Consider the following 16,332-nt stretch of genomic DNA (forward strand, 5'->3'; position numbering starts at 1 on the left):
ATCTTAAATTCTTGGTACAGAATCAATCACACGAAATTTGAAGTTATACATATAAAGCTAATAACTAAGTGAAATAAAGTGAATAAACACAATATTAAAACATACACAAACATGAAAACCTTTCATGTATAAAAAGGAAATAGGCTTAATTTGAAAATCTGATAAAAAACAAGCAAAAAGATTATTTTTTAATTGTAAATAATCTACTTCCAACACTTTGGCTGAATTAGTACAGGTTCTTCTGGGCTTAATTCTCATTAATAAGGATTGTTTTTCATGTTTCTTTGCTAAAATGAGAATTCATAAATGCAAGATTATGTGACATTGATTTGCATTTGTGATAAACTACTTCAAGCATTGTGATAGAATCTCATTAAAATGAACACTTACAAACCTTTGTCTCTTGCTGTGTTCATACAATATCACTGATAAAGCAGTGGTCAGGATTTACATGCTTTTTAAAAAATTTTACGTAAGTGTTTTTACGTGAGAAGCACGTTTAAGTAGGGACTGCTGTACAAACTTGAGAACTGTCTTGTGCCTTAGGAACAGGTCCATTTGCCTGTCTAGCCAATGGAGGTCATATAAGTGATGCTCGTGTATGATCAGGCATGGTCTTCAAGTAGAAGAATGGTGTCAACTTAACATTATTTTACTTGAATCATATTTTTTACTTTTATTCTATTAAAGAACATTTTATTTTTACTGTTTAATGTGGTTTTACATCTCCCCTCACCCCATAATTTCTTTTTAGTCATACTCAAGTTGAGTTCACTCACTAATCTCCCTTGCTACCATTGACAATTCCTTTCGGAGTTCAACCTCTCAGTGCTCACTAGCATCGTCCCTTTTAAGTATTCTCTTTTGTCTTTTCATGCATGCTGTGCATTTTCATTAGTTACCACCCTTGTTATTCTTAAGATTCATAATTTTTGCTGCTTCTATATTTTTCTGTGAAGTGCTTGGCAGTTTTTTTTCCTCCGGACTCCCAGTGTTTTCCTCGTGCATACTTATGCATTGGCATTCTGATGAAGGTTGTGTATTGATTTCACTGGGTAATAAATACATCACTACAGTGGAAAGTGAGTTGGATACTGTGGCCCCAAAGCATTTTACAAAATATGTTACTCCTTGAAATACATTCATTTACAGCAATTTTGTTTGTACCAGTATTCTGTATTGCACTATAAAATACCTAGATTTATGAAACAGAAATAATATTGATAATTAAAGGAATATAAATAAGTCTCAGTGATATTTTACTATATTAAAACATGCATTGCTATTTCCTAATATGTACATATTATAAAACTTGCCCTGGAATAAAGTTATTCTTAACTTTCCCCCTAAATATTGAGTAGTTTATACATTGATAAGATTCAGGGATAGAAATCTGTGTAGATTAGATAAATTTTGAACTACTTTCTGTCATTGTTGCTCTATCATGGTTTATTTTCTTTTTTATATTTTTAACACTTTTTACATTTAAAGTTGCATGTAGAATCGTTCTTTTTTTGGTTATCATTTTTTGGTAGTGTGCACATACGCCCCACCCCCTTTTTTCTTGACTTAAAGAAAGGTAGCTTTATTTTTCCTTCAGTGCTTTGTTTTGCATTTTTGCATACTGATCTCTGTTGCCTTGTCATTCTCAAATGGAGAAATTTATGATTGGCAAAGGTATAAGGAGTCATGGGACTGGAATACTATCTATTTTTGAACTGGTGGGATCTTTTTAGGTTTTACGTAGCATATTTCCTACACAATTCTTCAGACAGCTTTCTCTGGGTGTGGGTATTGAAATGAGACTATGAGCAGAACTGGATGATTAATTTAAAAATGGAATTTACTATCCATCCAATGCTCCTTTGGCATAGGAATAGTAAGAAAAAATGTTTGGGTATAAGCTTCCGAAAAATAAAAGTCCTTTTTTAAAAAAATATTTTATTCATTTATTTTTAGAGAGAGAGGGAGGGAAGAAAGAGAAGGAGAGAAACATCCATGTGTGGTTGTCTCTCGTGTGCCCCCCTCAGGGCACCTGGCCCAGAACCCAGGCATGTGCCCTGACTGGGAATTGAACCAGCAACCCCTTAGTTTGCAGGCCAGCACCCAGGCCACTCAGCACCAGTCAGGGCTAAAAGTCCTTTATTAATGTAAGTAATATGATCACGGGGATATGAAGGAAATGAGCTACTCCTATGTAGTTGTTAATATAATGTTTATCTTTTACTAATGTGGTTGTGACGATAGCTATTATGAAAAGGTAGTAGATAATATAAGAAAAGGGATGACTTCGACTTTCTAATGGAACTATTCATTCAAAATCATTTACATGTAATTTATGTTCTATCAATTAGCACAATTCTTTTCTCTGTGACAACCTGAAGCAGGACAATTGCCTTTTCAACATTTCTAACCTTCAGATATTTGCATATAATTCGTCTGCTTCCACATGCCTCTCATTTTAATAAACATTTCCTCATTGTCTTGAACTATTCCCTGGACCTTTAATTTGTCATTTATAATGATGCCTATGTACGTGTATAAATTAAAATGTGCTTATGCAATATTGTATTAGTGTACTAACTGCCTTTTAATACTTCAGTATCACAAAACAAATTCTATTCATATTCATTTATTGATCATCTTGCTGAGAGACATAATCGAATTTAAGTTTTTCATGTTCCCCTTTCCTTTCCTTCCTGTGCTATGTAAATAATGGGTCTTTAAGAATTATAAGATTTTATTTACTTTTAGAGAGGGGAGAGGGAGGGAGGAAGTAGGGAGAGAAGTCTGAATGTGAGACAGAACACTGATTGTTTGTTTCTCATAGGCACCCGACCAGGGACCTCATGGGGAATCAAATGCCCAGCCTTTCGCTTTGTGGGACAACACCCAACCAACTGAGCCACACTGGTCAGGGCCGGGTCTTTTAGATTTAAATGAGATAAAACAGTGCAGTGTTTATTTAGCTCAGTGCCTATCACAACGCAGATACTCAGTGAATTTTAGTTATTAGTATTGCTACTCTAATTATTATTTGTCAATCTCGACCTACTCTCTTACAGACATTGACAATTAAATGATGTCAATTTAACATGCATATCAGGATTCTAGAATGAAATGTCTATAAAGGCAGGGCCTTTGCCTGCAGTTTGCATTCCCAGATCGCCAATATCTAAACAAGTTCCTGGCTTCTAAATAGTATTTATTTCATATCTGGTGAATGGATTAATCAAATCTGTGTAGCATGTGTAATTTTATTATTTTTTAAAGAAGAAAATGTTTTTATTAATTGCATCATAACAAGACAACCCATAAGAACTGAATCAGGGTAAATAATGCTGTTATAAAATTTACATTTCTTACATCCATTTTGAGGAAAGTAGTACCCATTAGGGCTTTTCTAGATCTTATAATTTCAGTAAACATTTTTTAAAATAGTAAACAGCAGCCCTGGCTGGTGTAGCTCAGTGGGTTGAGCACGGGCGTGTGAACCAGAGGATCATGGTTCAATTCCCAGTCAGGGCACATGCCTGGGTTGCAGGCCAGTTCCCGGCAGGGGACACACGATACATTGTGTGTCCTCGGCAGAGGTAACCATACATTGATATTTCTCTCCCTCTCTCCTTCCCTTCCCCTCTAAAGATAAATAAATAAAATATTTTAAAAAATAAAATAAAATAGTAAACAGCAATCAACATGTATTTTCAAACTATGCTAAGGAGGAGTTAGAAAGGCAGCTATAAATTCTATAATAATAGCCCTGGCTGGTGTAGTTCAGTGGATTGAGCACGGGCCTGCGAACCAGACAATCGCAGTTCGATTCCCAGTCAGGGCACATGCCTGGATTTCGGGCCGGTTTCCAGCAGGGGACCCACAAGAGGCAACCACACATTGATATTTCTCTCCTTCTCTCCTTCCCTTCCCCTCTAAAGACACATAAAAATAAATAAATAAATAAAGTCTATAATAATAACAACTGGCAGGATTAGGGCTATTTTGTTAAGAATGTTAAGGTGTTGCCCTGGCCGATGTGGCTCAGTTGGTTGGAGCGTCCGGTAACCAAAAGGTTGCAGGTTCGACTCCAGTTAGGGTGCCTACCTAGGTTTCAGGTTCCATCCTTGGTCTAGGTGCCCACAATCTCAGGTCTGAGCACCTGTGGGAGGCAACCAATCAGTGCTTCTCTCTTGCATTGATGTTTCCCTCTCCATTCCTCTCTCTCTAAAGAAAAAAAGCAATGTGCTGAGGATTAAAAAACAAAAGAGCATTAAGATGTTAAGAACCACATGTCTATTTTCCCTGTTACATCAGTAGTACATGTAATTTTACGTCTCAAATGAGTGACTCCAAGTTCCTGATTACACCCCGGTTCTCCTCCTGCACCCATGACGCGTAGCCACAACGGAGTCCATGAAGTGATGGATGACGTCTTTGTTAGAGAGAGTTAGCCGAAAAGATGAATTTGTCAAAATAATGAGCGCCCATGTAGAAGTTACATTAACTGTCTTCAGTGACTTCATCAATCTGCTTAACTGTGTTTTAAAATAATAGATTTAGGCCCTGGCTGGTGTAGCTCAGTGGATTGAGCGCGGACCTGCGAAGCAGACGATCGCGGTTCGATTCCCAGTCAGGGCACATGCCTGGGTTGCAGGCCAGTTCCCTGCAGGCCAACTCCCAGCAGGGGACGCACGAAAGGCAACCATACATTGATGTTTCTCTCCCTCTCTCCTTCCCTTCCCCTCGAAAGATAAATAAATAAAATATTTTAAAAAATAAAATAAAATAAAATAATAGATTTAGGTAAAAAACTAAAGAATCTCTGAATGATACAGCATAATAGATTGTAAGAAAGAGCTCGGTGTTGTCAGGCTCAGGATTTCTGATAAATACTGCTTTCTTTATTATAATATTATTATTATTATTATTAATTGATTTTGTAAACATTGACAAATTAAAGACTGGTTGGAGCATACGTTTAAAAATATGGCTGGCTAGAGTGACCTATTAATTAGTTCTTTGAAATATTAATTACGGTAAGGTTTTCACTTACCTTCTTGTTAAACCTTAGTTATTTATTTTCAGTCGATGTTCAAGCAACATGATATCTTGACGCTTTCATTCACACCGATAAAATTGCTGCTCCAAGAGAAAGCAATCATCCCTGCTTTGTAGAAGACAGTAGACAATGTCAGTTGAATTGAGAAACCTAAAATCACTCTTAGGTGTTTTAGAGTTCAGCAAATTTAATGGGTTTCAGTTATGGCCGAATGCTTTGTATAAGATTCCTTAATGACCTTAACAACAACCATTCTCAAAGGTCAATGGCGGGTTGTGCCACATAAAATCGTCCATTTTTGCTTTTTAATGTATATACACTTAACTGAAAATTTAATAACAATCGTTATGGTATTAACATTAGAAAATGAGGAAGTGGACTCGATGAAATTGTGGACTTTCTGTTATCACTTCACCTCATGGCAGAGTGGTGACCACGCTTTCACCACGGCTGCTCCTGTCTGCAACACGTTCTGTTCCCTTGACACCCTTCACTCTTGGTGCTTCAGGCTGCACCTCCCTCAGGAAGCCTCCTGCCTTCCAGGGAGGGGAGAAGGCTGCCCCCACAATGGACCTGTCATGGTCCAAGGTGGTTGCTTATTAACCTGTCTCCTCGGCTAGACTGTGGGCTCCGAGAGGGCACCACGGGGACCCTGGACTGACCACCTGTGAGCTGCTGTATCCCCACATCTGGTTCAGAATGAACGAACACTCGGTCCACACATGGCGTGAAGGGAGGAAAGAAGGAAGGTGATGTTCTTAAAAGAACCAGGAGAAAACAAGATTTTAGGGAGTGCAATGAAGGTTGTCCACGTAAAATTGTCTCTTACGAAGGACGAAGCTGGGCTCCACACATGCCTGAGCTTGGCCTGAGAGCTTAATGCTGAGAAAGGGGGCGGGGGAAGGCACAGCCTCCTGGAGGCTAAGGAGGCACCAAGCCAGGAGGCTGCCCTAACAACTCGTCTGTCACGGAGGAAAGAAGGCTGAGAGAGAACATTGGAGAGAGGGCAGAGGGGAGGCCTAACCGGCACTCCAGCTGCCTGCGCCTTCTGTGAAGACTGTATAGTTCTGACTCTCTAACCTCAGCTCGTGGAAGCAAGATCCTGCGTGAAGAGAGTGGAAATGGGTTTTCTTTTAATTTTGCCGTCAGAGTTAGGCAGATCCCTTTATTTTCCTGGGTCTGTTTCCTTATCTGCAGGATGAAGGTTGTGGCCCGTTTCTCAGTTCTGTTCCCAGGGACCCTGGGCAGCTGTGCGTCAGTTGCCTATCCTGGGGCGCCTCCGCATCTCTGCACCGGCCCTGTGGACAGCAGCCCTGCCCTGGAGGATTGGTTTGTTGGTGTGAAGCCAAGGCTGCAAATGTGGTTTCCTAACCCTTCCCAGCTCTCTTGGCACCTGGACCGCCTCTGTAAAGGGACATAATACCCCTCTGGCTGTAGAGGGTCAAGTCCAGGGACCAAACGGGGCCCCACCAGATATCGGTTTCCTCCTGCCTCTGACATCCCATAAGAGCCGCAAACCTACGTGGGCTTAGACAAGTTCTCATGTCATTCTTTCATTAAGCTACAGATGTTTACCAAATGGGCTTTAAGCTCTTTGACAACCACTGGGCATTAGTGTAGGGAGAGTCCTTGGAGATAGTGCCTCCTGACTAGGAAACAGGGACCCAGAGAAATCCGAGCCTTGCTGAAGAGACCACAGCCAGTGAACACCAAGGCTCTGCCTTGCACTCTCCCCAGAACAGCACACCCACAAAGAGGCAGCTGGGCTGGTTTCTCCATCCTTCCTCTGTACTGAGTCTGCCAGGAACCTTCACATTTGTTATTTCGTTTAGCCTCCCCAGAGCTCACACCTGCAGCATATTCCCACTGGTCAGAGGAGGCCAAGATCAAGTCTATACATATGGCTGCAGCAACACTGGACAGTGCCCCGTCTCAGTCCAGCAGCCTCTGGCTGTGAAGTCACGTCCAGGACTCCCACAGTGTGTATTAACTTCAACCCAGAGAGCAGGAGAGCTGTTTCAGCCAAAGCCCGGGGATGGTCCCCATCTGGCCAGTTTTGGTTGGACTCAAACACTTCCTACAGTAGAAAGAAACAAAAGAAAGAACAAAAGAAACGTCTAGCCAGACCCCTTAGCAGCCCCTTAGCTCCATGAGCCTTCCCAAAGTCACACACCTTCCCCCCACCCAGCCAAGCCAGGCAGGTGAAGTGGACACTGCCTGAATCACACGGGTGGTGACCCCAACTTACAGTTCACACGTCCTCTTCTTCACCCTGAGACTTGGTGAAGGTACCGTCTTACCCAGGGATAATATTTGAAGCCTTATTAAGAAATTCCTCCTCTCCCCCCAACCCCTCACCCCACAAGGTGACCAATTTCCCAAAGGCATACTCAGTTTGCAAAATCATTCCCACAAGGAAGCTGGGTCTGATGTTGGGCAGGAAACAAAATCAGCCCTCCCCCTTACCCTGCTGAAGTGCAGAACATGTGAGCTCCCCCACCCCCTCCCCTGGAGCCCCAGCATCAAGTGCTTCCCCAGCACATGCGCGCTCAGCGAGGTTATGAATGGACCTCTTTCTTAGGGTCTCCCCTCCCGTGAACCACGGCCTTGAGGGGAAGCCGCCTATACACAGGAAACATGCACAGGGTGTTATGGGAACATCCCTGCAGAAGAATCACCCCAGCCCTCACGGGCCAGGGAAGAGATCTCAGGGGATAACCTCCTGTGAATAAAGGAACTGCTTCCACGGAGTCCTCACTCTGGTAACTGGTGAGGCCTGGGGCCATCAGTCCTTTCATTCAGGACGAAACCCCTCCACCTGTGCGTGGGGATGCCAGCTTGATACTGCACGTACACTGATGTGTTGGTCAACCTTCCTAAGCGCAAGGCTCCTTGGTTCATGAAACACTTCGCCACTCACCTCTGGTTTCCCCACATGGGCCTCCCAGCTTCTGTGATGAGGCAGGTCACCAGATGGACACAGAGGGGACTGTGGACCCCTAGGGACCTGGGTCTCAGTGGGGCAGTTGGAAATTGAAAGCCACTGGAATGTGCTTTGCATTAGAAGTGACCTTGAAAACACAGGCCAGCAGTGGGGAACTGTGATCTGCAGACACATGGGGCTCTGACTGAGAAACGAGAGCCCAATGGGCAATAGTTCATTCAAACTGGAGACCTGAGGGGTGCACCCCCACCGTTCTCTTGAGGAGCAAAATTTAGGAAACTCCATTGCCAAGAGCAGCTGCAAAAGGGAGTAAGGCACGCAATTTTGCTTCGTTAAGTGCACAGAGACAGCAAATGCAGAAACAGACTGAGAGGAACAGAGAGAGAACTGGTGGATGCCAAAGCAGAGTGGGCCTGGAGCACCGGGTGAAAGAGGTGCAGGGGCTGAGACACACAAACTGATAGTTACAAAACAGCCATGGGGAAGGCATAGGAAGTACAGTCAATATTGTGTTATTTATGTGTGGCGCCAGTGGGGTGCTGGAAATGTCAAGGGGAATACTGTGTAAAGTATATGATTGTCTAACCACTAAGCAGTACAACCATAGGAAGACAGGGAGGGAGGGAGGGAGTCTATGATCGGTGGAGGTGCAACAGGGCCAGCCAGCAGTAGCCTGCAGTGGCTATCTGGCCCTAGCTGGTGAACTTCAAAGACAGGTATTTCCTCTTGACCTTACTAATTGGTCTTTAACTGTTTTGGAGAAGGCCGTGTGGAAGGCAGGCCGACCAAGAGGACAATGCCCTGAGCAGAGAAGAGGACTTGAGGCTTACGAGTTTTACTTACTGTCCTGAGAAAGAAGGTCCCTAACTGGTCCTATAGACTCTTCAATCTGGTTGTCCATTGGTTGCTTAGGAAACACTTATAAAATTACAGGTGATTGGACTTCATCCCACACTAGTTAGCCAATCTCTGAATAGTTTGTTTTTAAAGCTCTCCATGTGCAGTTAAGGTTAAGAAACTTCTGTATGAAACTGTCAAGCCCCAGGAATTCCAAGCTGACTAGATACAGATCGAACTGGAACTGGACAGGCCTGTTCTACCAGCACGCAGGCTGAGCATCCCTTCACGGTGTGGCCCAGACCGGGCACACTGCTGTCCCCTCAGGGCACTGAGCAAGTACTTCAAATACTTGGTTCCACATCATCTTCCCAGGAGACACCTGCAGTTTTCACAGGGGCCAGGAGTTAGACTGGTGGGTGCTTCAGGCTGGGTCAGACTCCGGAAGGAACGTTGTGATCACAGGGCTGCCGCCTCCCCCCTGGGCCGGGCCTGGGACCCGGGCCCCTGCACTTGCCGGCCCTGCTCAGCACGGAAGGGGCTCGAGGACATTCATACAAGGAGGTGGTTGTGGTCATTAAAAGAAAATAATGTGCTTTTCATGCTTTCTCTTTTCTATCTCTTGTGAATTCCCTCCTTACAAACTGCTCTCTCCTTGTTTCTACAAAATTGGGCGGAGACTAGCAAAAAGTATTTTGAGCAAAAGGCCAGTATAGCTGGTGTGTTGCAGTCAGTGTTACCAGTAGCCATTACGTTACATTTCTGTGAACTTGGGGAAAGAAAATGCTTTGTTATGTGATTCAGGAACACATTTTTTTATAGATTAGAGATGAGACCTAACACTTCCTCCCTTTCCCTGTGACTATCTTCTCTTACCCACAGCCAAAATTTCCCAAAGATTGGTTCTTACAAGGAACGACACACAGATCTCTGGAAATTGATACCAATGGCGTAACATTAACACACTCCCAACGGCTGAGAGCAACATCAATAGAGTGCTGCACGGAATTATTGGTTAGAATGGGAAGACTATTAGGTATCAGCCATTCCCACAATGGCCTCATCCACCTGAACATTCTAACATAGGAGTCAGCAACTTTCTCTGTAAAGATCATAAGGATTCTGGGCCACAGACCCCCGTCCCAACTACTCATCCCTGCCATTGGGGTCCAAAAATATAAGACAATACATAAGCAAAGCTGCATTGGGTCTGTCTTGCAATACAATTTTAATTGACAAAAAGAGGCAGGATGGATTTGGTGGTTTGCTGATGCCTGTTCTAACAGACACTATCTATCTGTATATATATATATATATATATATATATATATATATATATATTTTAAAGATTTTATTTATTTTTTGACAGAGGGGAATGGAGGGAGAAAGAGAGAAAGAAACATCAATGTGTGGTTGCCTCTTGTGCACCCCCTACTGGGCATCAGGCTTACAACCCAGGCATGTTCCCCAACTGGGAATCGAACCAGTGACCCTTTGGTTCGCAGGCTGGCATTCAATCTACTGAGCCACACCAGCCAGGGCACACTATCTGTATTTTGAATATATACTTGCATCTGTGAACACAGCTTCAATAGATTGAACTGGCATTTAATGGGTGACAAAGAATAAGGAATGACATGGTAAAAGATGGATAAGGATTTAATGACAAATATTCCATATTGGTTTGCTTGAACACCAGAATGCTGTCCAGGGAACCATCATTAAATAAAACAATCTGAAAACAAGGCGAATCTCACATACACAAGCACATACACACAAAACCTGTTACTTTCAGGGTCATTAAATTATTCACTATTTGAACAAACAGCTGTAAAATAACATTACAGTGAAGGGAAGTGTGCACAAATTTTGGAAACACAGTTCAGATTGTCTGTGAACACAGGTCCCTAATTTGTACTTTTTTCACATATGTACGGCCTCTTGATCTCCAAGAGACCACATGGCTCAAGGGGTTAACCTGTCATCTTCTCCTCCCCACCAGGAGCTCAAGATTTAAGCAAGCCACTTAACCTATTTAATCTGCTCCAGATTTTGCTCAGGAAAGGGCAGCCAGCACTTGACCAAACTCCCAGGAAACAAATGATACACTTATCTCCACCTTCATCAGTGAGCTGGTAGGAGTCTTCAGACGAACATTTGTAAGGGTGAACCACAGTTAACAGGGTTTGCTGGAGAAATATTATCCTACAACTAAATACAAGAAACACAGATATGTTCCCTGAAGAATTGTGAGAAAAACGGAATCACAGTTTAGATGCACCGTAGGAGTGGGTGTGGCTGGTTGGTCTGTTTCCTTCCGTGAAGGGGTTTGCTCACGGAGGGGATACTGAAGTAGACGCTGACCCTGATTCACTGTAACAGGAGGAACCAGAGAGGTCAATGAACTCCAAAGACGTCCACTACCTCTCAATGACTTTCCATTGCTTCGGTCTCCTCTTCCTGTTGAACCCTTTCTCAAAAACTGCTAATACGTAATGCATTTGATGCAGACAAGATTGTGCAATAGTTGAACCACAACAGCAAAAGGCCAACTAATCCATCAAGTGGATGGGCAACCCATGAAGAATCAAAAGTTCAATGACATTTCATAGGCACAGACTTGTGAGAATTTAAAACAGCTGGAAGAGGTAGATGTGCATGAAAAAAACCCCAAAGGAATAAGATTACCTACAAAGGGGCTATATTATCTTCACGTGAGTCTCATACACTTCGTATTCAGACTATACAATTCAGAATAAAGAATGGACACTTGCTTTGCTCATATCACTCTCAACTAAAAGAACATTTTTAAAAAATTAGTGTCTTCCAAAGCTAACTCTATTTTGAAAATCTATTTTCATTTCCAAATAACAATAGTCTGATTAAGAGGGCAAGATTAACAAGCATTATACAAGCCCATAATTTTCAGGATTTTTAAAGTGTTTTTATAATGACAAAAACATGCTTTCCTACAGCCCCCAAAGAGGTCCTTTGCTAGACTACAACTGACCAAGTATAAATTACTGGCATCCCCATAAAATTTGCTAAATTGTAAAAACAACCTTGTAGTTGTCTTTTTTCCCTTCACATGTGCCCAACAGTTTATGAAGACGCTCCCGTGAAAAGCACAGGGTGACAATCACCAGTGAATGAATCAGGCTGCTTTCCACAACTCTAATGTCTCAAGGCTAGCCCAGGTGAGGGATTTCAGCACAGGGAACTGAAATCTACACAAGAGTCATCTACCTACAGCCCCCTAAGAGAAATGGAACATACCTAAGACACCCTAATTATGTGACAAAGACCAGCTTTGTCAACAAGGACATCTTTGGCCCTTCTAGACTAGCCTTAAAATTTCCATCAAGCCTATGAATTCTCAGTGTCCTTGGTTTATTACACAGATCTGGAGAGCACAAAAGGTCAGACCACACCTACCCACGTCATGGCGGCCTCTCCTCAAAACAGCATTCAGTACTTCTGTCCCCAGGCCTTCCCTAGGACAAGGGTCACAATACTGATCTACCTCACGAAGATGTGAGAAACAACTGACGATCGTTGAAAAGCATAAAGCACTTCACAAATATAAAAGTGCTGGTTTGGCATTTCCAGAACCAGAAAACATTCATTGCTTGTGCTATTTGGCAATTTTGCATTTGCACCTCTCCCTGCGTGTGCCCTTCTTGTATAAAGCCCGGAGCTTCCTACTGTGCCTCCCTGTGTAGGAAAAACAAGTTTCTACTCAGACCAGAGCCCAAATCAATAGGGGTGGAGGTGGGGCTTCCATGATCTCCCCCATCGCTGTGGAGGAGGAGGGGTGCAAGATATAACACAAAGGCAAATGAGACAAAGGAGACTTGTACCCCAGCATGTGAATTTTGCTTTCCTGTGTTTCTCACATACGGCCAGCAAAACTCTTGAGCTGGCTGACCTTTGCAGCAGGTCACTGGGTCAGCTGTTGGTGGTCTGAGGTTCACGTGAAATGAGCATCCAGCTGACCTGGGAAAGGGCAAGTCACACAGAGCTGGGATTGTTCCATTTCCCTGCACATAAAAGATCACACGTGAGACCCGAAGGAAACATGGAGTCAGGCGCACACCTGGCACTGCAGGGCCAGGGTCTGCTCCCTCACACTGACCACCTTGCCCCAGCAAGAAGCTAGAACGTTTCAAAGGAAGTAGCAACGAACCAGGGGTGGGACCAGGGCATCCTAGATCTGAGAACTAGTTATGAATGAATCTCTGAGTTTCACCTTCGAAATGAGGGTGTGTAGCTTTTCTGCCCAGTATCCCCTGGACACCTCAAAATAGCAGCTAACTGTGGCTCAGAGCAATGAAGAGCATACAGTATATCATCCCTTACAGGATTGGCTAGGTTCCTCTCTTTTCGTAGGACTACAGCCAATGTTGGGTGGGTGAGCAGGGGGGACACAGGGCAAACGGTGGCTGAAGCCTGGCGGGATCAGGGTCGAACTATCCACGCTGGCTTTTTATTTTACCCTGTAACCCTCACTCCCACCACGCCCTCTCCCCTGATTCCCACGGGCCATCACAGCCCAACCTACTCTATTCCTGCCATCCTGTTCCCTCCCCTACCGCCGAACTCCCCTTCTTCAAGGTCATCACAGTGCCCACTCTGCTCCTACGGCGTGTTGGAGAGGTCAGCGTGCTCAAGCACATCTCCCAAACGCTTCTTCGCTGGGGAGGAGGCAGGCAAAAATAGAACATCCCCAAGAACACCTCTTAATCAACCCTCCCTCTCAGGACCCCCTAACACCAAAAGGTCCCCAGTCACTCTCAGATTGTCCCTCCCGCCCCTTCCCATTTCTTTCTATAGGGTCTGTCCCCAGGACACCTGGGCCCCAAAGCCTCCCTTAGGCCCGGCCCTAGCACAGGTGAAGCTTCTGGTGCTGCGCGAGGTGCGTTTTGTAGCGGAAGCCCTTGCCACAGCCCGCGCACTTGTGCGGCTTGTTGCCTGTGTGGATGCGGCGGTGGCGGATCAGGTGCGAGCTCTGGATGAAGCTCTTGCCGCACTCAATGCACGTGTACGGCTTCTCGCCCGTGTGCGTGCGCTGGTGCTGCGTCAGCGTGGAGAAGTCACTGAAGCGCTTCTCGCACTGACCGCAGCGAAAGGGCTTCTCGCCAGTGTGCACACGCAGGTGGTTGACCAGGTGCGAGTTGCGGCCGAAGCCCTTGCCACACTCCCGGCACACGTAGGGCCGCTCGCCCGAGTGCGTGCGCTTGTGCGTGAAGAGGTGCGAACTGACGCTAAAGGTCTCGCCGCACTCGGAGCACATGTAAGGCTTCTCGCCCGTGTGCACGCGCTGGTGCTTCACCAGGTCGGAGCGCCAGCTAAAGCGCTTGCCACACTCGCCGCAGCCGTGCGGCTTCTCGCCGGTGTGGATGCGCTGGTGGTTAGCCAGGTGCGAGCGGCGCACGAAGCCCTTGCCGCACTCGCCACAGGCGAATGGCCGCAGCGCAGCGGGTCCCGCTCCGCTGGCCGCCGCGTGTGCGCGCCGGTGGCTCAGCAGGTGCGAGCTGAGGCTGAAGGCCTCGCCGCACTCGGGGCACGGGTACGGCTTCTCGCCCGTATGCAGCCGGCGGTGCTTGAGCAGGTCCGCACGCCAGCTGAAGCTCTTGCCACAGTCGGCACACAGGTTGGGCCGCTCACCGGTGTGCAGGCGCAAGTGGTTGGTCAGGTAGGTGTTGCGGCTGAAGCCCTTCCCACACTCCCCGCAGCGGAACGGCTTCTCGCGCGGGGGCCGGGCCAGCGCAGGCCCCGCCCCGAAGCTCCCGGCCACGCCCACCACTGCGCCGCACTCGCCCGCCAGGCCGAAGGGTTCCAGGCTGGCTGCTGCGGCCGCCTGCGCCAGGCGGTGGATGCGCTGGTGCTGCAGGAAGGCGGCACCCGGGCTGAAGCTCTCTCCACAGTCGGGGCAGATGGTGGGCGAATCCATGATGCTGGCCATCAGGCTGTCCAGCTCCCCGAAGTCCACTGCCATAGGGTGGTGGAGACGCCGGAAGCGGCGGTGGGCCGGCTTGTCACCTCGGTGCCGACTCCCCAGGGAGAGGTGCCGCCTCCAGGGAAGCACGGGCCGGGGTGGCTGCTCCTCTTCCTCCTCCAGCCGGTTCTCGCAGGCGCTCTCCTCCTCTTCCCGGGGACTCCGGGACATGCTCTCGGGCACAGACAGTCTCGGGAACACGGCCACCTCAGCTACACCAGAATGGTCATTCTCTTCCTCGCGGAGAGCAACCCCTTCTTCCTCACTCAGCATCCCCTCTGCAACAGCAAAAGGTGACAATGTGGGTGACTATACCTGGAGGTCAAAAACGAACCCGAGAACAGTGTGGGCCACGATGTAATTAATCCTCTCCCCCCGGGGTACTCTCAACCTCACTCTCCAAGATCCCCGAGATTCCACCTGGTGCCTCCTGGGTGAGAAAGACTTAAAGGAAAGTATGCTCTGAGACCTGGGAAAAGGTCAAGCACCTGGGCTCACCAGTTCTTGGTAGCTGCCTCTGGGCCCGGGCCCCATCCACTGTCCCCAAGACTTCATGCATTAGAGCCATCTGAAGGCCTGACAGTCTGCTTGAAGTGGTCAAGTCCGGGCCAGGTGGGATCTCAGGAGAGCTTTGCTCACTGTAAGAATGCCTCATGCCTTTCAGGGGCCTGGCCTCAAAAGGTAAGACCACTCCAAGTCAACCACAAGAGAAGGCCACCTGGCCTACCCAGGCCTCCCCAGGCCCTGGCCTGATTTTTAAATCTGTGATTGGTCATTCTGGAACAGCTTAAGGTGGAACAATACACCAAACACAGCCCCAACTTAAGGGCTTCACTATGTAGGGGGAAAGGGGAAGCGAGCACGGGGCCTAGAGCTAGTGAGCCCAGCTTAAGAGGCTGACCCAGCACACACATCTATCTCTCGCTGCTCGTGCCCAAGCAGATGACCTTCCAGAAAGGTACTAGATATGAAAAAGCACATGCTTGTATGCATGGCTGGGGCCTGGGATGAGTTACAGGGTGAAGAATGTAATCTCCCAGTCCAGGCCATAAGGTGTTTCAGCTCATCTCTGTCTCTGAGGCATGCACAGGGCAGGATAAATCGGGAAAGCCCAAAGACAGCACTGAATACGGATGGGGTCCCAGCATGCACTGTTTCTAGGTCAGGAATAGGAAGAGCCATTGGGCACTCAGAATTGGCCACATGAACCTGGGCAGGTCTCTCACCACTGAGTTTGCTTATCCACAAACAAGATCACAATAACTGTAAATATCTGAATACTTTGCTCTGTACTGCACCTCATAAGCCTTTATGTGCAGCAATTCACCTAACTCTCCCAATGGCCCCATGAGGCAGGTTCTAATACCATCTGTGTTCCCTCCTGTGTTGTTCCAAGTCTTGATCTATAGCAATATTCCATGCAGTGTAAGGTGCTGCACGGGTGAGCACCCTCTTCACCCGTTTACCAGAACAGCCCCCCTCACACTGGACTGAAGA

At 46.3% G+C, this 16,332-nt stretch overlaps 1 protein-coding gene across 2 annotated transcripts in view; it reads right to left on the minus strand.

Annotated features, from left to right (window-relative positions):
- ZNF697 (zinc finger protein 697) overlaps positions 1–16,332 on the minus strand; it is a 42,457-nt gene that overhangs the window by 3,317 nt on the left and 22,808 nt on the right. Inside the window, exon 3 of one of the 2 annotated variants that reach the window (XR_005065435.1) lies at positions 12,237–15,113. Coding sequence is in view for 1 of the 2 variants with exons in the window: in XM_037038811.1 (XP_036894706.1) it covers positions 13,720–15,113 (1,394 nt within the window). In the remaining variant the exon portion in view is untranslated. Of the gene's footprint in view, positions 1–10,478; positions 15,114–16,332 lie in introns of those variants that run through there. The other variant, XM_037038811.1, reaches the window with a different exon arrangement.

Source organism: Sturnira hondurensis, unplaced genomic scaffold, assembly GCF_014824575.4.
Source record: "Sturnira hondurensis isolate 20B ecotype Veracruz unplaced genomic scaffold, ASM1482457v3 Scaffold0024822, whole genome shotgun sequence".
NCBI lineage: Eukaryota > Metazoa > Chordata > Mammalia > Chiroptera > Phyllostomidae > Sturnira > Sturnira hondurensis.